General features: G+C 42.2%; 1 protein-coding gene across 1 annotated transcript in view; it reads left to right on the forward strand.

Annotated features, from left to right (window-relative positions):
* ano1a (anoctamin 1, calcium activated chloride channel a) overlaps positions 1-27,009 on the forward strand; it is a 288,477-nt gene that overhangs the window by 165,883 nt on the left and 95,585 nt on the right. The window contains exons 10-12 of the mRNA XM_073049786.1: positions 9,330-9,394; positions 14,478-14,612; positions 20,488-20,648. Of these exons, the coding sequence (XP_072905887.1) occupies positions 9,330-9,394; positions 14,478-14,612; positions 20,488-20,648 (361 nt within the window). The remainder of the gene's footprint in view (positions 1-9,329; positions 9,395-14,477; positions 14,613-20,487; positions 20,649-27,009) is intronic.

Below are 27,009 nucleotides of genomic sequence, written 5' to 3' on the forward strand. Positions count from 1 at the left end.
GGCTATATGGGAGGCAGGGTTTGAGTGTCGGCACAACATTGTACTGTTCTATGTTCTAATACAGTATAACAACTATTTACATAGCATTTACAATGTATTAGGTACTATAAGTAATCTAGAGATGATTTAAAGTACAGGCAGTCTTTAAGTCAGATTTGTACGTAAGTTAAACATTTATCTTAGTATATAGTATATATTTTTACCTTTCTATGCATATAAAACACTTAAGAACCGTGTGTATTTCAATAATTAAACCACTGCGTTGCTTAGTCATAATTGTAGCTTTCATCGGGGCAGGGCCTTTCACATCCTCCATTATTTTCACTTTATCCTTTTAAATTGTTCTGATCGTTGACCAACTGTAGCCTCACGCTTTTCCAATGACCGATGGCTTTTCACCTCCTTCCGATCACTTTATTAAGATCACTTTATTTTCAATCGTAATCAACGGAACATAAACGCTGCAGATTCAGCAGCAACTGCGGGTGGCGGGTCCCAAGCTCCGCCGAGTCCTAAAGTCCACCCACATTGAGACAGGTTAAATAAGGGACTTGAGCATCCACATTTTTTGGTATCTGTGGGGGATTCCGGAACCAATAGCCCGCGGATAAGGAGGGCCGACTGTAGATTGAAATGTACATTGAAATACATTACGAACACAAGAAAATCTGCAGAAGTTGGAAATCTGAAGCTGGAGGAACTCGTGAAGTCCTGACAAAGGGTCTCTGCCGGAACTTCGACTGTTTACTCATTTCCATAGGTGCTGCCTGGCCTGTTGTGTTCCTCCAGCACTTTGTGCACATTGTAGTGAAGTGCATTGTTGCCAACAAGCTCAAGTAGACCCCAGCCATTATCAAAACTCTTCAGTGTCAAGAAGAAGGGAATGGCAAACTACTTGTATATATAGATTTGTCAAGAACAATCATGCTCATGGATAAGACCACGATCACCCATATCAGACGATACGGCACATGATGATGAAATTATGTAAATCTGGGGCCCCAAGTTGGCATCATTGGTGGACACAAAACTAGTTCATTGTTGCCAAGAGACCCTGTCTGGTTTACATGCTCTTCAGGAAGGTAAATCTGCAACCTTTGGATTAAGGTAGATGTACTTGTCTCTTTACTGACCTTTCATGTGATCTAGCAAGCCACAGTTGTCCTTGACCACCACAACAAGCCATTTTAATAGACTACCATCTTAACGTGCATGACAATGGTTAAGGAGGTGGCTTGCCAATACATTGTTGAGGTAAATTTGGGATGCCTGGTGTTGGCCTTGTCAACTATGCCCACATTCCTGTTTCTCTAAACAGGGATCTTTCAAATTTAATTCACATTTTGCTGAATTCATTGTTACCTGATAGTATCCAAGGTAGCTGATACGTCCCCTTATAAAGCTGAAAGCTAACATGAAAATTTAAAAAAATGTAGATCCTACAAATCTAAAATAAAAGCAAAATATTCCAAATAAGGCCACAAACCATAGGAGCAGAACTCGGCCACTCGGCCTATTGAAATGCTCAGCAGGTCAGGCTGCAATGGTGGGAAGAGGAATGGTGCTAACCTTTCAGGTGGAAAACCCCTCCAGAACTGAGGGACAAAAGAGAGACTTTTAGATTCTCCTGTTTTCTACTTTGTCCATACCCTCCATCTTTCTTTCATCCATGTGCCTCTTGGGTAGGCAGATGAAGTAAGAAAAATGGAGAGTTACGGGCGATGTAGGAAGGAGATTTTAAATTGATCATGAAGTAGGTATATATAGGTCAGCACAACTTCATGGTCTGAAGGACCCCTTACTGTGCTATACCGTTCCATGTTCGATGTGGGAAGAGGTGAGAAAGAGATATCTCTATAGGGTAAAACCAGCATAACTGTGGGGAAATCATCACTTTGACCCTCCTATCATCAGGAAAGAGGTGCCATAAGCATTCAGACAAGAACTGTTAGGATTGGAAACAGCTTCTTCCTCCAGGCTATGAGATTACGGATCTCCCTGCCACCACGCTGGTCTCATCGCATATGAAATTCTAGAATCATTATACCATTTACTTTTTAACTTGTTGTGAATGCACCTTATGCCAACTGTCAATCTTCTGGAATATATTTTATTATTTGTTAATTTATTTGTGGCAATACGACTTGATGTGTGGTATGAGAGTTGGATGTACTGTGTTGTGAATCTTGGCCTGGAGAAATATTGTTTCGCTTGTTGGTGTTGTTACGCCTGCACCCCAACTCTGAGGGGCCGAAGGGTAGAAAGTAGCCCCCTCCTTTTTGAGAATCGCAAGATCGCTATTAATTCAGGTCAGGAGACCCAGGAAATGAGAGAGAGACGCAGAATCCACAGGGGGTTTGGAATGTCCTGGCCCTCAGTGATTTCAAAGCCACGGGAACCGGCCATTGTCTCTTGGAGACAGAATTGTGTATTGAGCACTGTGCTATTCATCGATGCCCTCAAGGAATGAGCAACGTGGGCTGGTTGGGGGGATGGCATCCTCCCCAACCTGATTGACATCTGAGACCCCGTGAGTAAGGATAAAAGAAGGTCTGGGGAACAACCCCTTTCAGACGCACCAGAAGAAACGCTAGAAATCCTGTAACAGCGTAATAACGAAAGCCGGTGGAAAGCCCATGTGCATCCTTTTCCATTTGCCTCGGAATTGGTGGGCCTTACCACGGAAGAACGGCTTTAGCTAAAACAAAGGAGAGATCAGCCCCAACGACTCTCGAAGGATTGACATCATAAAAGGAATGGGCAAGTTTTAAACTCTCTCTCTTGACTCCAACCAAAGGCTGCAGCCTGCAGCTTGAATGAACTTGAGTGACTTTTATATTTCCATCGGACAATACATTATCCCCTAGACAACGATAGAGTTATTTCTTATTGATTATTATTATACCCGCGCTTTTAGATTTAGTATTGACGACATATTATCTGTATGGTTGCATTGATATTATTTTTGTGTATTTTTATCAATAAATACTGTTTAAAAATAGTACCATCAGACTTCAACGGACCTCTCTATCTTTGCTGGTAAGTGACCCAGTTACGGGGTATGTAACAGTGTACATGTATACGGTTGAGTGACAATAAACTTGAATTTGATAAATAAAGTTATCTGTAAAATGAGTGAATGGGAGTAGCAAGAGAATGGTAACATAAACAAGACAACGTAGGTATGGTGATGCATGCTGTAATATCAGCTTGTTTGTTTTCCTGTTGGACTGGAGGATCTGCCAGCCGTGTCTTCCTGCTCTATGTTTTGCAACGCCTACATTCTTTTGTGCAAACAGAAAACTTTCTTGCAGCTTATCCCCTGGGGTCATTCTGGTTTTACACTATTTCCTGCCATCCTCCCCACACACACAGATTTCCACACTTCTAAAGCTCAACAAGCTTCTTTCCCAGTTCTGACGAAGACCTGGAACGTTAGGTCTGTTCTCTTCAAGCAGATGCAGCCTGACCTGTAGAGTATTTCCAGAATTTCTTGGAAGAACATAATAATGTTACAAAGTTAATGATTAGAATTAATTGAAATTTCTCACCTCCTGGATGCCCGCTAGAAAGAGGAAACAAATTTGTTTTAGTTTAATGTAAGAATGTCCAATTACAGTTCAAATTCTATTCATTATGAATTTAAGTTGATGCCAGCAGATCAGGTAATTCACATGTTATGTCCAGGGGCTAAATTCTGTCTCTGAGCAAACTCTTCTATTGCTTCATCAATTATGAGAAATGTCTCAAAAACATTTCACACACGATTTATAAAAAGAATAACGGTCGTTGTATGACAGCAACAAGTTTACACACTGAGTTCCCACAAATAGTGATGGAATGAGTAACTAGCTTTTTTTTTTGCTCGGGATATTTTATTGATGAAGGCAATGGGATTAACAGTATTAATTTAAGTGAAATAGTGTATCCTATTTTCCTTATGAAGCAAGCAAGCAATTGAGTTTAATTTCAAATTGAATTTTTTGTTGTTTGTACAATCACCTTGAAACGCAGGTACAGTGAAAACTTGCAGCAGCATCTCAAGTACCTATGTACAGACAACATTTATTTACTGCCCGTTATGGTGCTTAGGACAAATAATGAAGGGCCTCCATCTCTGTCCTTGGCCATCTAGATGTATAAGGATTCTTTATTACTATTTTCATGAGTTTTGTTTGACCAGTCTGAGTTATAAGCCCTGAGATGAAACCCTGAACGTGGAGGACCGGAGAACCACTCTTAGTCTGGCTTGTACTCACTATCTATTACCCCTCAAACACCGGGCTCTTGAACCAAAGGGGATAACTTCACTTGCCCCATCACTGAGCTGATCCCACAACCTATAGATTCACTGTCAAGGACTCATCATCTCATGTTTTCAATATTTATTCTTACTTACTTATTATTATTTTTGTATTTGCACTGTTTGTCTTCTGCAAACTGGTTGTCAATCCTTTTGAGTGTGGTCTTTCAGTAATTCTATTATGGCTATTGAGTTTGCCCACAAGAAAACTAATCTCAGGGTTGTCCGTGGTGATGTACATGTACTTTGATAATTTACTTTGAACATTGAACTTTGATCTTTCTGGTAAGGGTAACCCTATCAAAAGCCCAAGCATAAGGCCCTGACTCCAGCCAGCGTACTGTAGCTCTCTGGGACATTAAGGCTCATAACCCTCCAAACCATGACAAAGCAGTGGTTCTTGGAGTTGCAGACCACACAGAGTACAAATTATGCAAGACAGGGAAAAGACCCAAGCGCTAAGTAAAAAGACGCCATCAGAGACAATTCCATGAGATGGTCTATAATGTTCCAATGTAGAGATAGGGTTAGGTTTGTGTAGAATAGTTCAAGAACTTGATGCTTGTAGGAAACAGCAGTTTGTGAACCTGATGGTATGGGACCTTAGATGCCCATACTTCCTGCCCGATGTTCAAGAGGCCAGGTCTCAGGTGCAGGGGATCATTGATGATGTGTGTCAGCTTCTTGAAGCAGTGCTTCCTTTCGATGCTCTCAATGGTGGGGAGTATTTTGTCCAGGACGGACAGGGCTGTGCCAGAATCAGAATTGGGTTTAATATCACTGACGTACGTCGTGAAATTTGTTGTTTTGCGGCAGCAGGACAGTGCAGTACAGAAAAATAAATAATGCAGATAGGGAGCAAACATGATGAGGCAAGTATTATTGGTTTGGTTTTTTGTCCGTTCGGAAATCTGATGGTGAAGAGGAAGAAACTTTTCCTAAAACATTGAGTGTGCATCTTCAGGCTTCCTATTTGATGGTAATAAAAAGAGAGCATGCCCTGGGTAATGGGGGACCTTAGTGGTGAATGCCACCTTTTTAAAGCATCGTCTTTTGAAAATGTACTGGATGTTGAGGGAAGCGAGTGCCAATGATGGAGCCGGTTGAGTTTGCAACCCCCTGCAGCTTTTCCCGATCATGTGCACTGGCCCCTCCATACCAGACAGTGATACGACCAATTATAAAGCTCCCCATGGCAGAATTTATTTATTGATGTGATACGGCTTGGAGTAGTCACACTGCCCAGCAATCTCCCAATTTGATGCTGGCCTAATCACAGGACAATTTAGAAAGATCAATTAATCTACCAATCAGTAAGTCTTTGGACTGTGGGAGGAAACCTCCATGGACACGGGGAGCAGGCAGCGGCGTGAATTGAACCCGGTTCACCTGGACTGTAATGTGTCATGCTAATCACTATGCAACTGTGCTGCCCCTGCAGTCATGATAGTGTAATGGAGTCGACTAACGTCCGCAATCACTTGTGCTCCTGTGCATTGGAATGTAACAAACCGTGATGCAACCAGTCAAGATGCTTTCAATTGGGCTTAGCATCCAATTAAACACCTGTAACACTGGAGCATCAGTCCAGGTTTGGAGATTCTACCTAGGAAAGGCATGTGGTCTTAAATGCCAAAGACTTTCTAAGCTAGAGTTTATAACAAAATTAGGTGGTGAACTGCACCATTTGCTATTCTCTATATACAACAACTTAAAAAGGAGATTACAAAGGCATTTCATTTTTGTTAGATAGTGCACATTTCCTCTAGTTCAGAATAGATTTGATTAGTGCAGAGTTGGCAATCTCCTGTTAATAATTTATTCAAATAACTAAATTTTCTCAATGGTAGATTTTGTCCTGCTAGACTCGGCATTTTTTTGATTTGATTTGATAGCACGCAAGTACCATTACAAAGAAAGCACGACAGCACCTCTTCCTGCTTCCTTAGATGTTTGTGGCGATTCGGCATGTCATCTAAAAGTTTGACAAACCTTCATAGATGCATAGTGGAGAATATCCTTACTGGTATGGAAACATCAATGCCCAAGAACAGAAAAGACTACAAAAAGTCAAGTCCTTCAGAGACAAAGCCCTCCCCATCAATAAGCAAAATGTGCTGCCACAAGAAGGAAAAGTCCCTCATCGTGGACCCCACCATCCAAGCCATGCTCTCTCCTCACTGTTGCCATCAGGAAGGAGGTACAGGAGCCTGGTACACCACCGGGTTCAAGAACAGTTATTACCCCTCAACCATCAGGCTCCTGAACCAGCTTGGATAACTTCACTCACCTCAACTCTGAACTGATTCCACAATAAATGGACTCACTTTCAAGAACTCCAGAATTCATGTCCTCAGTTATCCACCCATCTATGGATCTATCCACCCATCCAGTATTTGCACATTGGTTTATTTGTCAGTCTCTGTGTGTAGTTTTTCATTGATTCTCTTGTATTTCTTTGTTTTACTGTGAGTGCCAGCACAAAGACAATTGTCAATGATTTGGACTATGGGATCAATGGATTTGTGGTTAAATTTGCCAGAGGAGCAGGTAGTGTTGAGGAAACAGAGCCTGCAGAGAGACTTGGATAGTTTAGGGGAATGGGCAAAGAAGTGACAAATGAAATACAATGTTGGAAAGTGTATGGTCATACACCTTGGTGGAAGAAATAAACGGGCAGACTATTATTTAGATGGGGAGAGAATTCAAAACACTGAGATGCAAAGGGACTTGGGAGTCCTTGTGCAGGATACCCTAAAGGTTAACCTCCAGGTTGGGTCGGTTGTGAAGAAGGCAAATGCAATGTTGCCATTCATTTCTAGAGGTATAGAATATATGAGCACTTTTAAGACCACACTTGGAGTATTGTGTGCAGTATTGGGCTCCTTATTTTAGAAAGGATATACTGACATTGGAGAGGGCTCAGAGAGGATTCACAAAAATGATTTCAGGAATGAAAGGGTTACCGTATGAGGAACATCTGACAGCTCTTGGGCTGTATTCCCTGGAGTTCAGGAGAATGAGGGGGGATCTCATAGAAACATTCTGAATGTTAAAAGAGCTGAACAGATTAGATATGGCAAAGTTATTTCCCATGGTAGGGGAGTCTAGGACAAGAAGGCACAACTTCAGGATTGAAGGACGTCCATTTAGAACACAGATGAGGAGAAATTACTCTGCATCAGAGGGTGGTAAATCTGTGGAATTTGTTGCCACGAGCGGCTGTGGAGGCCCAGTCATTGGGTGCATTTAAGGCAGAGATAGATAGGTTCTTGATTATCCAGGGCATCAAAGGGTATGGGGAGAAGGCAGGGGAGTGGGGAGGACTGGAAGAATTGGATCAGCTCCAGATTCAATGGGCTGAATAGCCTACTTCTGCTCCTATACCTTGTGGTCTTATACTGCCCTGAGATTTCCCATAATTGACATGTTGATGTTTTGATAATAAATTTATTTATTATTTATAAAAACAGCACAGTCACAGACCTTTCCAGCCCAACAAGCATGTACTGCCCAATTACACCCATGTGACCAGTAAATCTACTACCCATACTGTCTTTGGAATGTGGGAGGAAACCCACACAATCACAGGGAGAAAGTACAAACACCTTACAGAGGCACGAATTGAACTCAGGTTGCTGGTGCTGTAAAGCATTACACTATCCATGATGCTACCAATTTCTTTGAACTTTCAATTTTGATTTTTCCTTGTTGTGCATCATTGCAGAAAGTTTTTTTCTCAAATGTATTTTCCATCCTATCTCTACCAGCTGGTCTTCCTGAGTGACCAAAATATCCCGCAGGAAGTTGTGATGCTTGATTACAAAGATGTCCAAGTGGATGCAGCAATCTGTGTGTCACAGAAATATGTTTGACATAAGCTTGTGGAGTTGCTGCAGTGGTATTTCTTGTGGGAATTGTTAAACTCTTACTTGGAGCTCAAGGAATCATGTTGATAGCTTTGAGTTGGCATTTTATTATTTTCAGAACTGTTCAAAGCTTTATTGTGTTAGCTATTAGGGCCACAACCACACTCAAAAGGTCATTTATATGTAAATGTTCTCATGGTGAGATTCATTATGAATATTTTTTTACGAGATGTAGCTTTGTATAGAAAGGTCAGAAGTTCATTCTGTTCTCAGTTCAAAATATCTTCCCACAAAATGAAGGGAAGGCCAAGGTCATGTAAATCTTCAAATGTTCAAGTGTAAAAGGCTAATGATGCTTGTCTAGTTTACTTGGTCTAAAACTTGAGCTGTACACTGAAAGGCTTTCCTAAGTGTGGTCCTTGTTGCCTTAGTTAGGTTAGAGCCTTTTACATTTCCGTGTCATCTGCAAACTACATTTTGCAGAGCATTTGGTGGCTCTGGGCCTGTATTCAATGCCCTTATGTTAACTAAATGGTTAATGATCCCCGGTCATGTTCCAGACTCATTGATAAAACATGCCTTTGGGGAAAGTGTTGGGTGGCATTTCTGCCAAAGGTGGTGAAAGGTGCTCCTTCCCTCTACTAGCCTGCAGGTCAGCACCTGCTTAGGCCCCCCTTCCCACTCTGATCAAGATCACGTGAAACCATATATAAACCAACAGCCAACACTGAATTGATTTTCCTTTTGCTTTTTTGGGGGGATTGTTTTTGATGGGAAAAGCTTGGGCAAAGGGCCCATTTTCATCTACTTCACGTTCCTCTATTGTAATATCTTTTTTTAACCCAACTTTTCCCATGTTTTACGAAGGTTCTGTCCTTGCTGAGTCTTATTCAGTGTTACAGATCTTGCTAGGCTACAGTGCTGGGATCGGGTGGAGGGGTGGGGAAGGGAAGAATGAGGCATGTGTGTGGAGCTTTAAAATGGATGTGTACAACTTTGCTGCTGAAGGGTTTTGGGGAGGATTACCAGAAGCCTAGTATCCAAAACACCATGAAACTAGCTCAAGAAAGCCTCTGTTTAAATATTTATTTCAGTAGCATTATGAGGTAATTCCACTATGTGAATTGAGAATAACTCTACACAACCTTTTCCTTCAGCTTCTCTATGAACAATGGGCCAGCTATGGAATATTTTACAAATACCAGCCACTGGATCTCGTTAGGTAAGGAGCTTGTGATCAGGTAAATAATCTGAAGTTCATTCATCGTGTACAAAGTGAGATCCGATGACCTGTGAACAATACAGCTGGAGTCTTGAACATGCACACAAGATGCACATTTCCAGCATGCAGAATGCTCCCCCGAGCGGATGCACCAACTTTGAATTCACAGGGGCTTATGCTGCCACTCCTGAGACAGCATTACTTCTTGCTGTCCAGTTGCCACTGGTTCTACGGAATAGATTCCCTGTCAAGTATAAATTTTAAATGTTTATGCTGTATCATTGATGTAAATTGTATGCTTTTGGGACTTTAAACACACTAGTTCTACACATTAAAAAGCTATAAAGTATTTTTGGTAACAAGTACTAATGCTTAATTTAAGTAAACTGATTTATTTAAAGCAGAGGTTAATAGGTTCTCGATTAGTAAGGGTGTCAAAGGTTATAGGGAGAAGGCGGGGGAATGGGGATGAGAGGGGTAATAATTCAGCCGTGGCAGAATGATCCTTGTCTTGTGGTCTTAGGTTGTTTTAACTGGCTGCACCACCATCTGGTATGGTGGGTGGGGGGGTTAGTGGTGGGTCCGGCTACTGCACAGCATCAAAGTAAGCTGCAGGGAGTTGCTAAATTAGTCAGCTCCATCATGGCCACTAGCCTATATAGTATCCAGGACATCTTAAAGGAGCAGTGCTTCAAAAAGTCAGTGCCCATCATTAAGGACCTCTACCACCCAGAACATGCCCTCTTCTCATTGCTACCACCGGGAAGGAGATACTGAAGCCTGAAGGCATACAATCAAGGATTCAGGAACAGCTCCTTCCCCTCTGCCGTCCAATTTCTAAATGGACATTGAATACATGAGCACTACTACCTCACTACTTTCTTCTATGTTTTTGCACTACTTATTGAATTTTTTAAAAATATACTTTATAATTCAGTTTTTGCTCTATTATCATGTATTACGTTGTATTACTCCCACAAAGTTAAAACATTTCATGTCATGTGCCAATAATACTACATCTGATTCTGAAAGTAGATTTTAACAGCAATACTCTGTTTACAAACTACCTTTATTTGCTCCTTTGCCTTCTGCTATATAAACGCTCAGATCATCTGCTACCCAGGATGCACCTGGAGAACATGAGTGGGAAATAAAGTCATAAGTTCGTATAACCCCTTGAGTTATTACACCACTCAATAAGATCTCAGCTGCACCAATTATTGGCTTCATCTCCACTTTCCTGCCTGAGCAACATAAACCCTATTGGTTCTATCTTGTTTTCCAGAGTATGTTTTGTTAATTAGATTTCCAGACTCGGATCTGTGGTTCATCTTTTAATCTTCCAGTCATAGAGCCATGGGCAGGTTAAGTGATACATTTTGAAGGCTGTACAGGGGAAAAAATACATCATTCAATGGAGTGTTGTATGTCCATGAAATAGACATACCTAACAGTATAGATCTTTATTCAAAATTTAACCCTTACAGTAATATAAGCACCGGCAGATTTTTTTAAAATCAGTCTCACTTTTAAGATTGCCAATGGCTCAGCTGTCACTGCCCTGGGAATAAAGAACAACACTGGACACAGAATGAATTTGTCATTATCTTGGTAATTTATTCTGAGCCTGTTTGCCTGTTCTCTAGATTCCCTTGCAGTGGAATCACATATTCATCCTCTCAAAGTTGCATTCAAAAGTAGCAGTCTAGGGTCATAGGACACAACCTCAGAATAGAAGGAAATGCCTTTAGAACAGAAATGAAAAGACATTTCTTCAGCCAGAGGTTGGTGAATCTGCAGAGTTCCTGAGACAGCTGTAGAGAGTAAATCACTGGATAATTTAAAACAGAGGTTGATAGGTTCTTGATTAGTAGGGGTGTCAAAAGTTATGGGAAGAAGGCCGGAAAACAGGGTTGAGAAGGGAAGTAAATCAGCCATGATTGACGAGCATTGCAGATTCAATGGGCCAAATGGTCAAATTCTGCTCCATATTGAGAAATTCGAATTTTGTAAAACAAAATTAAGTAAGAAATGAAATTTGAACTGAACAATGACAGATTGCAAGGTGTATCTGTTAGCTATAGTTAAATCTCAAATGCCTTGATTAATCTCCTACTCTCCTTCCAGCAAGTTCTGTAGCAAGATATCACCCTCAGCCTTTTATCAACCACAAAGCCACACTATTTCCCTATGTTGTCTTTGAGTCTTTCGTCCGCTAGAATCAATTTACCCTCAGACACTGCAAGTTCACATTGCCTATTTGACTTGAGTCTGGGAAAGTAAATGAAGCATTCAAAATGTCAGCAGAGTGAACCCCTCAGGACCACCAGGGAGGTCTTGGGTTTTTAAAGATCTGAGTGGCTACAACAGGTTGTGAATTTTTTTTTGGATGTAAAACAAAAAGGCTAAATTTCCTAAAATGGTAACCATGAAAGGAGAAGCTTTGCAGCCTTCAGTTCAAAGGCAAGCAGTCAATGGAAGGGCTATTCAGCCCATCAATCCACTTACCCAGTTTGGGTCTTTACTGAGAAACTCCGATGGACAGTAAAGCCTGCGGGTAGAAAGCAGCACATTGAATGTTTGCTGCAATCCTCATAAAACCAGGAGGAGATGTTCTTCACTTAGAGGGTGGAGAGTGCATGGGACAAGCTGCTAGTGGAAGTGATGGATGTGGCTTTGATTTCAGCGTTTAAGAGAAACTTGGATAAGTACATCGATGGGAGGAGGATGGAGGGCTATGGTCCTAATTGGGGGGGGGGGTCAATGCGACTAGGCAGAAACATAGTTCAACGAGGACTAGAAGGGTCAAGGGCCTTTCTCTGTGTTGTAGTGATCTATGACTGTTTATGACCTGTGCAAGGTAAGCAAGGTAGGATAGGGTGGGAGGATCTTAGAACTGTTATTTGGAACTTGGGGGAGGTGAAGATGGGCATTTTGGAAGGTGGGTAATTGGGGTATGGATGGGTGGAGGGTGTGAGAGATCAGGAGACAAGAAGAATCAAGGTTCAGCAATCTTCAGGGGCAGTGGAGACTGCTATATTTTGAGAGGAGTGTTATCAATTTGGTCCAAGGAAGAGAGGTCCATTGGAAGAGAGCATTAGGTCTGGAGAAGAAGTTGTTTCCAAGGTTCTTAGGAAATCAAGAATGAAGCAAAGCTCTTGTGGTTACAGTTGTTTTATTAGATGTTCATCCTAGTACAGTTCAGACCGGCTCAGACTGTGTCAACAAGCAAGGCAGGTAAAGAAGCAACAAAGGAACTCAAGCACGTGATCTCATTTTATACTGCAAACCCATCTGAACCAGTTTAGATAGAAACCTATGAACAGGTCCTGATTCACACTTCAGCTTTACAATCTAACGATGGAAATCTAGAAGCAAATATACTACAAGTCGCTGGAGGGATATAGCTGGGCAGTACCAAACTTCCAGATTTGAATCCAGTCGGCTTCTTGCATGCTTTCCAGCCATGCTGGGTCGAGCATCAAGCTGAAAACAGACAACTGCTAAAGAAATGCCAAGGTTTGCTACCTGTTGCTCTGCAAGGTGAGGAGAGTAATATCAGCACTGAAAGGTAACAGATTATACCAACATATGCAAGCATAATGAATGGTAAAACTACAGGGAAAATGCAATAAAAATGGCAATCTGGCTGTTGGATTAGGATCATAGAGTCATAGAGCTCTGCAGCACAGAAATAGGTCCTTCTGACCATCTAGAATGTGCCAAACTCTTATCCTGTCAAGTCCCATCCACCAGCACCTGGACCAATAGCCCTCCATAACCTTCTTGTCCATCTGCATGTCCAATCTTCTCTGAAATGTTGAAATTCAACCTGCATCCATCACTTCCTCTGGCAACTTGTTCCACGCACACACACCATGCTCTGAGTGAAGAGGTTCTCCCTCAGGTGCCCTTAAATATTTTGCGTTTCACCCTTAACCTATGACCTCCAGTTCCAGTCTCATCCAAGCTCAGTGGAAAACTTATTAACCCTATCTATACCCCTCATACTTCTGTATACCTCTATTAAATTCCCCACCACCACTACCACTCCCATTCTCAAATATGTAACCCACACACTTTCCCAGCATGGGATATTGTCCAGTACTGTGCCAGGAAAGCACGTTATTCAAGATTGTCCAACGATGATTATTTATGACAAAAGATTACTCAATTCCTCCCAAATGTCCCAGAAAGAGTGCCACATAGAAAGTGATATCATTGTCCCACTCTCCCCAGAAGGGGAAATCTCACCAGAATGACTCATGTTAGGAAATACCCAACTCAAACTCAAGGATAATTCATAATAATAATTGCTGTTTCATTGCCATCTAGGGGAAAAGACTTACAGTTGTACAACACTGGCAATGAAAGGGCATTGTCTAATTGAACTTATTGCCATTACCTCACTTAATTATTATCAATATCCAGAGCACATGAACTCCATCAATCCACTACTCTCGTTTGATGACATGCTGCTACTTTTTCATTTTAACCCAATGGATTCTAGATGTACTGTCAATCTGTATTCAGGACTGAGATGTTTAGATTTTTGAGCATCAAGGATATTGACCAATACTGGAATTGAAAAGGGTTGTATAGGTACAGCCCTAGTTTTAAGCCACTATTCTGGATCAAGGGGACTTGTAGCCTCTTCTTATTTCGCGTGCTTTGATACACAAGAAGAACTCTCCAGATTCGTACTTCATGTAATAGTGTGATCACTCGAGTCGAGTGTGATGTTCTTCAGAGGCAGGGGTTGCCAACCTGGCATCCATGGACTCCTCGGTTAATGATAGGGTTCCATGGCATAAAAATGGTTGGAACTTCTTGTCCTAAGGGGTTGTTTATTAGTGGGGCCACAGAGGCTAATCCGGGATCCACATACTCTGGTGCAGAGTAAGCAAGAGTAGTTGGTGTCCCTGGTTAATGGCTGGGTCTTTTGGTTGTTCAGAGTCTCCTTTCGCAGCTGCCGCTTGTTTCCTGTGGGCAGTAGAGTTCAAGCCTGACTGCACTCCAGTTCTGGGGCTTGTCACCAAAATGTTGACACTGACACCCAATTCTTGTTTTTTTCCTTGTGCAGGAAGTATTTTGGTGAGAAGATTGCATTTTACTTTGCCTGGCTTGGAGTGTACACACAAATGCTGATTCCAGCTTCCACCATCGGGATCATAGTGTTCCTGTACGGATGTGCAACTGTTAACGAGAATATTCCCAGGTAAAGCCGGAGCCAGTTGTTTAAAAGGACTGCTCGTTTATAACTCTTGTATGAAATTGAGTTGCTGGGGATTTGCAACCTCCATCCATTAAGTTTTTTGTTTAAAATCTCCCCGAAAGGCTGTCAATATAAAATAAATAAACTACACTCTCTGAGACATTTAAAGCAAATACTTAGTTGAAAAACTTCATTCAGTGTTTTGCTATGTGGTTCACATTTCACGCTGGTTCTTGGCAAAAGTCTGAATTGATGACTGTTTTTTTCAAATGGCTCCTTCGGAGACCTTCCAGGGGTATATGAGGGTCAAGGGCTTTGCGACCTTTTGATAATTCTGCATGATGTTTACCTGATCATTGACGTTTATTTGTGAAATGAAAGAATTCCTGAAAGGACTCCAGCTTAGCAACAAAGTCCATCGTGGTTCAACAACCTTGTGAGGAAGTTCTTGTGGCTGTTTCTTGTTTCCTGACTGAGAAACTGTAATTGAAAAGCAGAAAGCAGCAGACACTGTGAACCTAAACAAAATGCAGGAAATACCTTGTATTTAAGCAGTTTTCTGAAGAAAGGAACAGGTTAGGCAAAGCCACACACACAAAATGCTGGAGAAACTCAGCAGGTCAGGCAGCATCTATGGAAATAAATAACTAATCAACGTTTTGGGCCGAGACCTTTCCTCAGGACTGAGAAGGAAGGGGAAAGATGCTGGAATAAAAAGGTGAGGGGAGGATAAAAAGGCTATCTGGAAGGTGATAGGTGAAGCTGGGTGGGTGGGAAAGGTCAAGGGCTTGAGAAGAAAGAATCTGACAGGAGAGGAGAGTGGACCACAAGAGAATAGGAAGGAGGATGGGACCTAGAGGGGAAGTTATAGGCAGGTGAGAAGAAGTAAAAGGTCCGAGTGGGGAATAGAGGAAAGGGGATGAAGTTTGTTCACTGGAAGGAGAAATTGATATTTATGCCATCAGATTAGACAAACATGGGCTGTTTTCTCGGAAATGGCAGAGACCTAATAGAAGATTATAAGCCTATGAGAGGCATAGATAGACTGTTTTTTCCACCAAGGTCAAAATCAACAATATTAGAGGACAGGGATTTAAAGTGAAGGGGAACAAGCTTTTCAACAGAGTAGTGGGTGCCTGGAATGCTCTCCTAGGGGTGGTAGTGGAGGCAAGTACGACAGATGTTTATACGGCTCTTAGATAGGCATGTGAATGGAGGGGTATGGACAATTGTGCAGGCAGAAGGGATTTGCTTACTTAGGCACTGAGTTATAATTTGGCACAACACTGTAGACAAAGGGCCCGTTCCTATGCTGTACTGTAATTGATAAATGTAACTGTCTACCGATGCTTCCTGACCCGCTGAGTTTCTAGCAGTTTCTGTGTTTTATCCGTTCTTAAGTCCATTTTTTTCTATTAACACTCATGTGGAACTGATGTGAAGGTGGAGTAATGTACCAATTTGGAAGGAGAGGGAAAAGAGAGCTGTTCTCCTCTTCTTACGGGTCCAAATGGAAGTAATGTGAAGATGGTAGATCAGAAGGCTGCTTTTCTCAAATAGTAAAAATATCAACCTGTTTCAGATATACAATCAGTAGCCACTTTATTAGGTGCACCTCTACTCCTGCTTGTTCATGCAAATATCTTGGTGATCAGTATTTTTATTGAGATATAGTGTGGAATAGGCCCTCCCAACTCTTCGAGCCACACCACCATTTCATCATAGCAAATCACGGGAGAGTTTACAATGGCCAATTAACCTTCCAACCAGTACATCTTTGGGCTGTGGGAGGAAACTGGAGCACCCGGAGAAAACCCCTGCGGTCACAGGAAGAAACACGCAAACTCCTTACAGGCAGCAGCGGGAATTGAACCCTGATTGCCTGTGCTGTAAAGCATTGTGCAAACCACTACACTACAGTGCCGCCCCATAAGACCATACAGACATGGCCAAGAGGTTCCGTTGATGTTCAGATCAAACAGCAGAATGGGGATGTGATTAAGTGACTGACCGTGGAATGATTGTTGGTGCCAGATGGGGTGGATTGAGTATCTCAGACACTGCCGATCTCTTGGGATTTTTACACACAATAGTCTCTAGAGTTTACAGAGAATGGTGCAAAAGCCAAAAAATACATCCAGTGAGTGGCAATTCTGTGGGTGAAAATGCCTTGTTAATGAGAGAGGTCAGAGGAGAATGGCCAAATTGGTTCAATAGACAGTAGGTGCAGGAGTAGGCCATTCAGCCCTTCTAGCCAGCACCGCCATTCACTGCGATCATGGCTGATCATACACAATCAGTATCCCGTTCCTGCCCTCTCCCCATATCCCTTGACCCCGCTATCTATAAGAGCTCTATCTAACTCTCTTGAATTCATCCAGAGACTTGGCCTCCACTGCCTTATGGAGCAGAGCATTCCACATATCCACCACTCTCTGGGTGAAAAAGTTTTTCCGCATCTCTGTTCTAAATGGCCTACCCCTTATTCTTAAACTGTGGCCTCTAGTTCTGGACTCACCCATCAGTGGGAACATACTTCCTGCCTCCAGCGTGTCCAATCCCTTAATAATCTTATATGTTTCAATCAGATCCCCTCTCATCCTTCTAAATTCCAGTGTATACAAGCCCAGTCGCTCCAATCTTTCAACATATGACAGTCCTGCCATTCCGGGAATTAACCTTGTGAAACTACGCTGCACTCCCTCAATAGCAAGAATTTCCTTCCTCAAATTTGGAGACCAAAACTGCACACAATACTCCAGTCCTGTGTGCAGGACTCTTGTCTGTACACAAGACTCCAATACTGGGATCTCACCAGGGCCCTGTACAGCTGCAGAAGGACCTCTTTACTCCTATACTCAATTCCTCTTGTTATAAAGGCCAGCATGCCATTAGCTTTCTTCACTGCCTGCTGTACCTGCAGGCTTGCTTTCATTAACTGATGTACAAGAACACCTAGATCTCATTGTACTTCCCCTTTTCCTAACTTGACTCCATTTAGATAGTAATCTGCCTTCCTGTTCTTGCCACCAAAGTGGACAACCTCACATTTATCCACATTAAACTGCATCTGCCATACATTTGCCCACTCACCCAACCTGTCCAAGTCACCCTGCATTCTCATAACATCCTCCTGACATTTCACACTACCACCCAGCTGACAAGAAGGTGACAGTAACTCAAATAACCACATGTTACAATAGTGATTTGCAAAAGGGCATCTCTGAATGCACAATACATCAAACCCTGAAGTACAGGAGGTCCCTAATATTGTGGCCACTGAGTGTGTAACAAAAAACATTTGAAAGGTTATCCTTGAATTATTAATATGGGTGGAAGTTGGAAAATTGTTATTAGCCCACTCAGATGCAGCTGGCCTGAGAGGTATTAATGTTGATGCTTTGGCTTTTTCTAAAGAGAAGAAATAAGTTGTTCCGGCTGTGCACATCTCTAAAAGGAATCAGTAAATGGTTCCTAAAGTGATTAGGAAAACAGACATCAAGTTATTATGTTTCTGGTGACATTCCATGAGTGTTGCCTGGGTGATACGAACTGTGTGTTCACAGGTCTCCTGCTGCTTTGCCAATGTTCCAATCATATCCTGTCCTGAGGGTCTGCAGAATTTGGAAGCTGGAGCAACAGGCAATCTGCTGGAAGAATTCAGCAGGTGGAGAAGTATCAATGGGAGGGAGAATGAATTCAGTCCCCTCCCAATACTGTTCAACACACTGAGTTCCTCCAACAGATTGTAACCCGTCCCTTACCAATCACTCCTAAACAAGTGAAAATTCTTTGCAAAAGAGATTATGCATTTTGAAGCACCTCTAAAGAGTGCAGCTCCAAGAGGACCACAACCTTGTCATAGGGTTTGGAGGCTTGCGTGCTTCAATGACCTGGAGAGCTATGTAGGCTAGAGTCAGGGCCTTGGATTTTGACTCTTGGTAGGGTCACCCATGCCAAAGAGTTCAAAGGGTAGAGGCCAGACAAAGAATGGTCCACTGGTCCTCCAATTTCGAGGGTTCAGCTCAGGGATAACAACTCTGACTGGTCAAAAACAACTGTTATGGAAACAGCATTGAAGAATCTGTCTATATTTGCTTACGACAGTATTCCTGAGTCTTCTCCTGGGATTTGCATAACTGACAGTTGTGAAAATCAGGATGAAGCTACTGGCACAATGAAGAAAGCCCTGAACACCACCAAGACTAAGCTTAGTTTTGAACCACATACGACACTGGCAAGCTAGCACAAGCATTGTGGCATAACCGTTAGCATAAAGCTTTACAGTGCCAGTAGTCGGAAGATTAGGGTTCTATTCCCATGCTGTCTCTGAGGTGTTTTCATGTTCTCCTCCATGACCATGTGGGTTTCCTGCAGGTGCTCCAATATCCTCCCACATTCCAAAAATGTATGGTTGGGGATAGGGTTAGTAAGTTTTGGGCATGTTACATTGGCACCAGAAGTGTGACAACTTTTACAGACTATGCCCCGTGCAATCCTCACTAACCTGATTTGACACAAATGACTCATTTCACTGTATGTTTCAATATACAAGCTAATCTCCTTTTTAAAAGAATGTTTAATCTTTAATTTCTTTTAAATGTTTCATTGCTGCTTCTTAAAACATCTGATTGGATGGAGTGTTATTCCTATTTTTGATATGAAATGTAGAGAATTATTTGTTGCAAGACACTTGATGGACAGAAGAGTAGTTGTAGTTAATATCAGGGTAATACAGCATTCTGGGTTGAGTTCAGCAAGACACTGAGGGTGATCCATTACTCCTTGTTAATAGTGCTCTTCTCTGCATTGAGTAGAGTTTCTCGTCATCTGGCACATCATAACTTTAAGCCCAGATAAAAGTTTATTGCATTTGAAGTGGGCGGAGGTGATCAAATGATGATGATTAATTACCATTTGTTTATGAGAATCAGTGATGAATTGTGTATTATTGCAAATAGGAATGGAAAATCCAATGTATATTCTGACTCCGTAATAAAATGTAGCCCACCCAAAAAACTATCTTATTTATATGGAATGTTTGTGTTCTTTACATACCCAATAAATAGCCAAATTCCAGATGTCGCAGTAAAATTATTTTCAGCTTATTGCTGTGTTAGTTCTTTATCTTTGTTTGGTATTCCTGTTCCACTGACAAGTAACTGAAACTCTTAATGAGCTTTAAAACGAGGGTCAGATTGTCAGTTCTTTTGCTGGTAGGCCTGGAGCCCTGGTGATGTCATCCTTCCCACGAATCATAGCTTTGCTCTGGCAGCGTCCACTTGGGCTGACTGCTGGTGGGTAGCGAGGCTTCCAAGTTCAAATGCCAAGCTCTAATTTTAAAATCAGAAGATCTATAACAGGACCGCAATAGCTATTTTTAGGCCTGAGCTGACTGGCAGACCTCCCACTTGGCAGGATCATCAGGAAGTCTGTTTGGGGAGCATCCTCATTATGCCATTGGGAATGAGAAGGGCGGGAAGAATCTTCAGGCCCTGCAAGCCCAGCCAGGCTGTGGTTTGTCCACCCTTTGCAGCCAACTTCCACCTGCCCTCTCCAGCACACCAGGGAGCTGCACCCTGACTATTAACAGAATGTTTGAGTGCACAGAGCTTAGCTTCCAACTCGGCCTGCCAGTTCAATGCAGCTGAGGCCTAGGGACCTAAAAATAGCCTGTTGTTTGGCACTGCTGTGAACCAGCCAGCGCCAGTCTACCAGCCAGTTGCCTGCAGCTACTCTCCGGGGTGTCCATCTTGCCCCTTGGTACATGCTGTCCACTGGGCCTGACTAGCTACTTTTAAGCACGATTGAGTTTAAATCCAGTCTTGTTTCTCATTTTCTTTTCCTCTCTCCATTCTGTCTCCCTCTCTCACCGCAGCATGGAGATGTGTGACCACCGTGCCAATATCACCATGTGTCCACTGTGCGACAGGACCTGCAGCTACTGGAAGCTGAGCACCACGTGTGCGACTGCACGAGCCAGCCACTTGTTTGATAACCCTGCCACGGTTTTTTACTCCATTTTCATGGCATTATGGGGTAAGGCATCTTTCTCAATCCTCTTTAAAGCATCTCTCAAAGGCTACACTGACTGCCAGGACATGGTGTTGATAAAATGCCCGGTCTTCCAAGTTATTGCTATGGCTCACTTGCGTTCCTGCAGCCGTTTGTATTAAGCATTGTGTCCTTGCACCACAGGATGACGGCCTCAGTATTAAAGGCAAATGGAGCTCGTTGAAGGGACTTGTCAAGTCAACTTAGATGTGTTTTATAAAAACTGCTGCTTCTGTATACTGAAGAAATTTTACAGGAGCAGAAATAAACTTAGAGTCAGGAAAATTTTTTAAAAAAAGATCCAGATCATACAGTTCTTGGCGAACAGTTATATACAATAGAAAAGTAGCTTGGTGAGCTGTAAGCATTTGTTTCCTTTGTATTTACCTGGTGTTTAAAGCTAACTATTTTTCCCAGTCTGTGGGAAATGGGCAAGCAGATTCTCCACTTTAGACGAAGATGGAATGCAGAGGCACCTTTGCCTTCCTGTCGACGAAAGCATCTGAGCTTCTTTCAGGCCACTTCTCATCCTTCCGCTAACTCTGTCTGCATAACTTCCTGCCATCTGAAAACTTTCTTCCACTAGGCAGTGAATCTGATCAGTTATTCTGGTTAATACCCCCCCCCCCCACCCCTCTCTGTCTCTAACATCAGACACTGCACTGCACTGAGAACACTTTAAAACACTGTTTACATTGTCAATACATGCTGGTATTTATGTATTTGGGCACATTTTATTCCATATCCATGCTTTAACCTCTAACTTATTTTAAAATAATTCTTTATTTTAAAAAATAAAAATTCTTTTAATTTGTTTAATAATTCTTTAATCCTTAGAATAGCTGAATATTGTTTTTTATTCAGCAAATTCCTAATACATTTAATTTAGAGATACAGCCTGGTAACAGGGCTTCTCAGCCCAATGAGCCCACACTGCCCAATTACACCTTTTATTACATCTTTCTTTGATTCTTCATCTTTGATGCTTAATAAGTTTCTGTTTACTTCTCCCTTACATAGTTCTTTAATCTTGCTGTGAACTAGTTAAAACATAAGAAATAGGAGCAGGAGTAGGCCATCCAGCCCATCGAGCCTGCCCCACCATTCAATAAGATCATGGCTGATCTGTCCGTAAACTCAGCTCCATCTACCTGCCTTTTCCCCATAACCCTTAATTCCCCTACTATGTAAAAACCTATCTAACTGTTTCTTAAATATATTTAGTGAGGAAGCCTCAACTGCTTCCCTGGACAGAGAATTTCACAAATTCACCACCCTCTGAGAAAAACAGTTTCTCCTCATCTCCGTCCTAAATCTTCTCCCCTGAATCGTGAGGCAATGTCCCCTAGTTCTAGTCTCACCTACCAAAGGAAACAACTTTCCTTCTTCTATCTTATCTATCCCTTTCAAAATTTTGTATGTTTCTATAAGATCCCCTCATTCTTCTGAATTCCAGAGAGTATAGTTCCAGGTGACTCAATCTCTCCTCATAGGTTAACCCCTCCATCTCTGGAATCAACCTGGTGAACCTCCTCTGCATTGCCTCCAAAGCCAGTATGTCCTTCCTCAAGTAAGGAGACCAGAACTGCACACAGTACTCCAGGTGCAGCCTCACCAGTACCTTGTATAGTTGCAGCATGACCTCCCTGCTCTTGAATTCAATCTCTCTAGGAATGATGGCCAACATTCCATTTGCCTTCTTAATAACCCGTTGTACCTACAAGCCAACTTTTTGCGATTCATGAATAAGTACTCCCAAGTACCTCTGCACAACAGCATGCTGCAATCTTTCAACTTTTAAATAATAATCTGCTCTTCTATTATTCCTTCCAAATTGGATGGTCTGGCATTTACCAATGTTGTATTCCACCATGGAAATTTACAGCAAAGAGAAGGCTGTTCAGCCCTTTGTGTTCATGCTTTGCCAAGAAACCTCTTCCCAGCTCTGTCTATAACCCAGTAGGTTACATCACTCCTTGGGCTCCATCCAGGGAATTCTTGCATTGTTACTATATGTCTCAGCCATTTCCTGTGCAATTCACATTTTTGATGAGATTCTCCTGAACTCCTTTTGATTCTATATTTGAATTTTATATTGAAGTCACATTGTTGACTTCCAGTTTTGTTCCCCTTACGAAGTGTCTGCCAATTACTTCAGATGTCTCATTCAGGGCAACCACCAGGTTTTAAGTTTCCAGTGGGAAAGAGACCCAGCACGACTCTAAAGTTAAAAGTAAATTTATTATCAAATTGCATATATGCCACCGTATGCAAACACTGAAATTCATTTTCATGTGAGCATACTCAATAAATCCATAGTAGAATAATAACCGTAACAGAATCAGTGAAAGACTGCACCATCAGGAGAGCAAAAGGCGACCAACTGTGCAAATAAAAAAGAAAAATAAATAAATAATATTCTAATTTTATAGCTTTCAAATTCTGTAATCTGTAATCTCACTATTTTTGAACTTATTTTTACGCGAGGATGATTCCCATTATGAAAGGGTTGATGTTTGAGGAGCATTTGACAGCTCTGGGCTTGTACTCACTGGAGTTTAGAATAATAATAGGGGGAATCTCATTAAAACCTGTCAGATATTGAAAAACCCCAACAGAATAGATGTGGAGAGGATGTTTCCCATTGTGGATGAGCCTAGGACCAGAGAACACAGACTCAGAATAGAGGGGACATCCATTTAGAACAGAGATGAGGAGGAATTTCTTTAGCCAGAAAGTAGTGAATCTGTGGAGTTCATTGCCATGGCTTTGGAGGCTAAGTCGTTGAGTATATTTAAAGCAGAGGTTGATAAGTTCTTATTTAGTCAGGGCATCAAAGGTTACAGTGAAAGGCAGAAAAAATGGGGTTGAAAGGGATAGTAATCAGCCGTGATGGAATGGCGGAGCAGACGCAGTGGGCTGAGTGGCCTAATTCTGCTCTTGTGTCTTATGGTTTAATAAATATGAAACTGAATCTGTCCACACTGAGAGGTGATGAAAGCAGAGTGAGTTTACAGCAAAACTATCTGAGATCAGTTGATCTGTTAACCAATAAATTTATTGCCTATTTTTCTGTTAGTGAGATGCCATGTTATTTTTTTTTTGAATTACCGGTACTTAAACCATAAATTTGTCTGTTGAATGTTATGACCTGGGTTAAGTATTCAGTAGCCACTCAAAAGCTTTTGACCAACTGCTGGTCACAGTAACTGGAGCCGAGAGAATAAAAGGTCTTTTGCTACCTGACACACAAAGTTGTGTGTTTTGTTTCAATCCATTGTTGCTACTGTCAGTGGTTTTCTGGCACCTGTTACTCTGGGTGAAGTGAATTTCTCAGTAAATTTTCATGCTGAAGACTAGCCTCAACCAACTGAAGCTAAAAATTCTGAAGACTGAAGCCAATTGTAACCTGAATTTAATGTTTCAAATTTGCTTCCCTCTGCAAAGTAACCAGATCAAGTTCAAGTTCAAATTTAACATGAGTGAAACTGCAGATGCTGGAAATAAATTTAAAAAACACAAAATGCTGGCAGAACTCAGCAGGCCAGACAGCATCTATGGGAGAAGGTAATAACGATGTTTCGGGCCAAAACCCTTCATCAGGAGTGAAGTAATACCTTATCTCCCGCCTAGGTAGCCTCCTTCCTGCCGGCATGAACATCCAACTCACTGACCTCCATTGATTCCCCTTACCCCCATCCCTATCTATTATTTTAGTCTGGTTCTCTTTCTCTCTCTTTTTCCCCCCTCACTATAATCTCTCCCCCCAGCCCTACCTTTCTTTCTCTTTTATTTCCCATAATTCTCCACCTTCCCCCTAGCCCATTTCCCTCCAGCCTATCACTTCCCAGCTCTCTACTTTATCCCTCCCCCCACTTCTTATCCCCCCTCGACAATCCCATGTTACTTCACTCCTGATGAAGGGTTTCGGCCCGAAACGTCATTATTACCTCCTCCCATAGATGCTGTCTGGCCTGCTGAGTTCTGCCAGCATTTCGTGTTTTTTTTTATCAAGTTCAAATTTATTGTCATTCGACCATTTAGAAGTGTACCACCAAACAGACAGCATTCCTCTGGACCAAGGTGCACAGCACCACCGTAGCGTAGCAGTTAGCACATCGCCATTGCAGCTTGCAGCATCTATGTTTGGAGTTCATTCTCGACGCCCTCTCTAAGGGGTTTGTACGTCCTGCCCGTGGAATGCTTGGGTTTTCTCCAGGTGCTCCAGTTTCGTCCCACAGTCCAAAGATGTACCTGATACAGGAGGTTAGTTGGCCATTGTAAATTTTCCCTTGATTAGGTTAGTTTTAAATCAGGGTTGCGGGGGCAGCTCCACTCAAAGGGCCAGAAGGGTCTAGTCTGCACTGTATCCCTAAATAAAAACTAGGTAAATAAGTAACTCACACATAATGCATAAAGTAATGTTACCATTAATAAATAATAAGGTGCATTTATGACCCAAGTTTTAAAAGTAAACAGTATAATGCTACTGGTGCTTCAAACGTGGTGAGACCTGGATGGTGGCAGACTCAGATTCAGCAGTCTCACGACCTGGGGAAAGAAGCTGTTTCCCATCCTAACAGCCCTTGTCCTAATACTGTGGTACCTCTTGCGTGATGTTAGGGGATCAGAGAGATTGTTGGATGGAAAGGAGAGATCACTGGCAATGCTAAGGGCCCTGTGTACGCAGTGCTCCTGACAAATACTTCGGATGCGTGGAAGAGAGACCCCAGAGATCCTCTCAGCAGTCTTCATGAACCTTTAGAGGAACTTTCGGTCAGATGCCTTGGAATTCCTGTACCAGACGGAGATGCAGCTGCTCAGGACACACTCAGTGGTGCTCCTGTTTAAAAAAAATTGGTTGGAATGGGGGGGTGGGAGGGTCAGGGGTCAGGGAGAGCATGGTTCACTTGCCTCAGACTCCTCAGCAAGTGGAGTTGCTGCTCTGATTTCTTGACGAAAGAGTTGGTGTAAGGGACCAGGTGAGAACTAATAGATCCTTCACCAAAAAAAAATAGTATCAAAGCTCCAATTCAAAGTTAGCATTTTGATTTAATTTAAAACAACCATAGGCAATTTACAATTCAGATGGAGAGTGCTCACATATATTGGGGAATTAATGTGCAAATCACACAATGAGTTTACAAGCGATGTTGTTTTACAGTGAGTTCTGGACAGTGCAGCGGAAGTTGAATAGCAACACCAGAAATCGCCTGAGTAATTCTCAGAGTCATACACTTTCAAAAATAATTTTCAAAAAACCCTCTCAACTTACTTGCACTATATCCTAGAGATCTGGGAATCCTTGTGTTCTCATTTTATTCCCTTAACTCTAGCCTAATCACAGGACAATTTACAATGAACAATTAATCTACTCACCGTCTTTGGACTATGAGAGGAAACAGGAACAGCCAGAGGAAACCCTCACATTCCTGTGGAGGATGTACAAACTCCTTACAGAGGAGGTCAGGATTGAACTCTGAACTCTGAAACCCAGAGCTGTAATAGTGTCACACTGACCTCTACACTACCATGGTGCCCCATTCTTGTGGCACTTATTCTTATGCCATTTACAGAGCAATGAGAAGTGAGAGATATTTTTTCTGTCATCCCCTGCGTCTTCTTATGTTCACTTCTAACCTCAGTCCTCGGAGTTCCAGACATCCTGTTTTCCTCACTGTTAGTTTTATTTTTATCTGGAGATGCAGCAGGGTACTGGGCCCTTCCAGCCCAGTGAGCTGGACATGTTACATGCTGGCCAGTTACACCCATGTGACCAATTAACCTCATAAATTGTACATCTTTGGAATGTGGGGATGTGGAAAAAGAAAGAAGAAAAAATGAAAGTACAAAAGGAAAGAAATTGGAATAGAGAGAGAACAGATAAAGATTAGCTTTACTTGTCATGCATACATCAAAACATACAGGGAAATGCACCATTTGGGTCTATGACCAACACAGTCCGAGGATGTGCTGGGGTCAGCCCAGGGGTCTAACACCAATATTGCATGGCCACAACTCACTAACTCTAACTGTACGCCTTGGGAATGCGGGAGGAAACCAGAACACCCAGAGGAAGCCCGTGCAGAGCATTCAAACTTCTTAAAGACAGCAGCAGAACTGGTATTGTAATAGCATTAAGCTAACCACTACACTCCCATACCTCCCCAGTCTACTCAGATATGTTGTGGTTGTGATGTGCTCATCTTTGTAACACTGCACTACCATGCCACCCAAAATGTTGCCATGTTGTTAATGGTTTGCACATAGGACGTTACTCTTGCAGGGTCGGGGGGGGGGGGTGTTGGGGAGAAAAGATTAAGCTGTAGCCAGCAAGGAAAGTCCT

Source organism: Hemitrygon akajei, chromosome 6 (assembly GCF_048418815.1).
Source record: "Hemitrygon akajei chromosome 6, sHemAka1.3, whole genome shotgun sequence".
In the NCBI taxonomy this organism is placed as follows: domain Eukaryota; kingdom Metazoa; phylum Chordata; class Chondrichthyes; order Myliobatiformes; family Dasyatidae; genus Hemitrygon; species Hemitrygon akajei.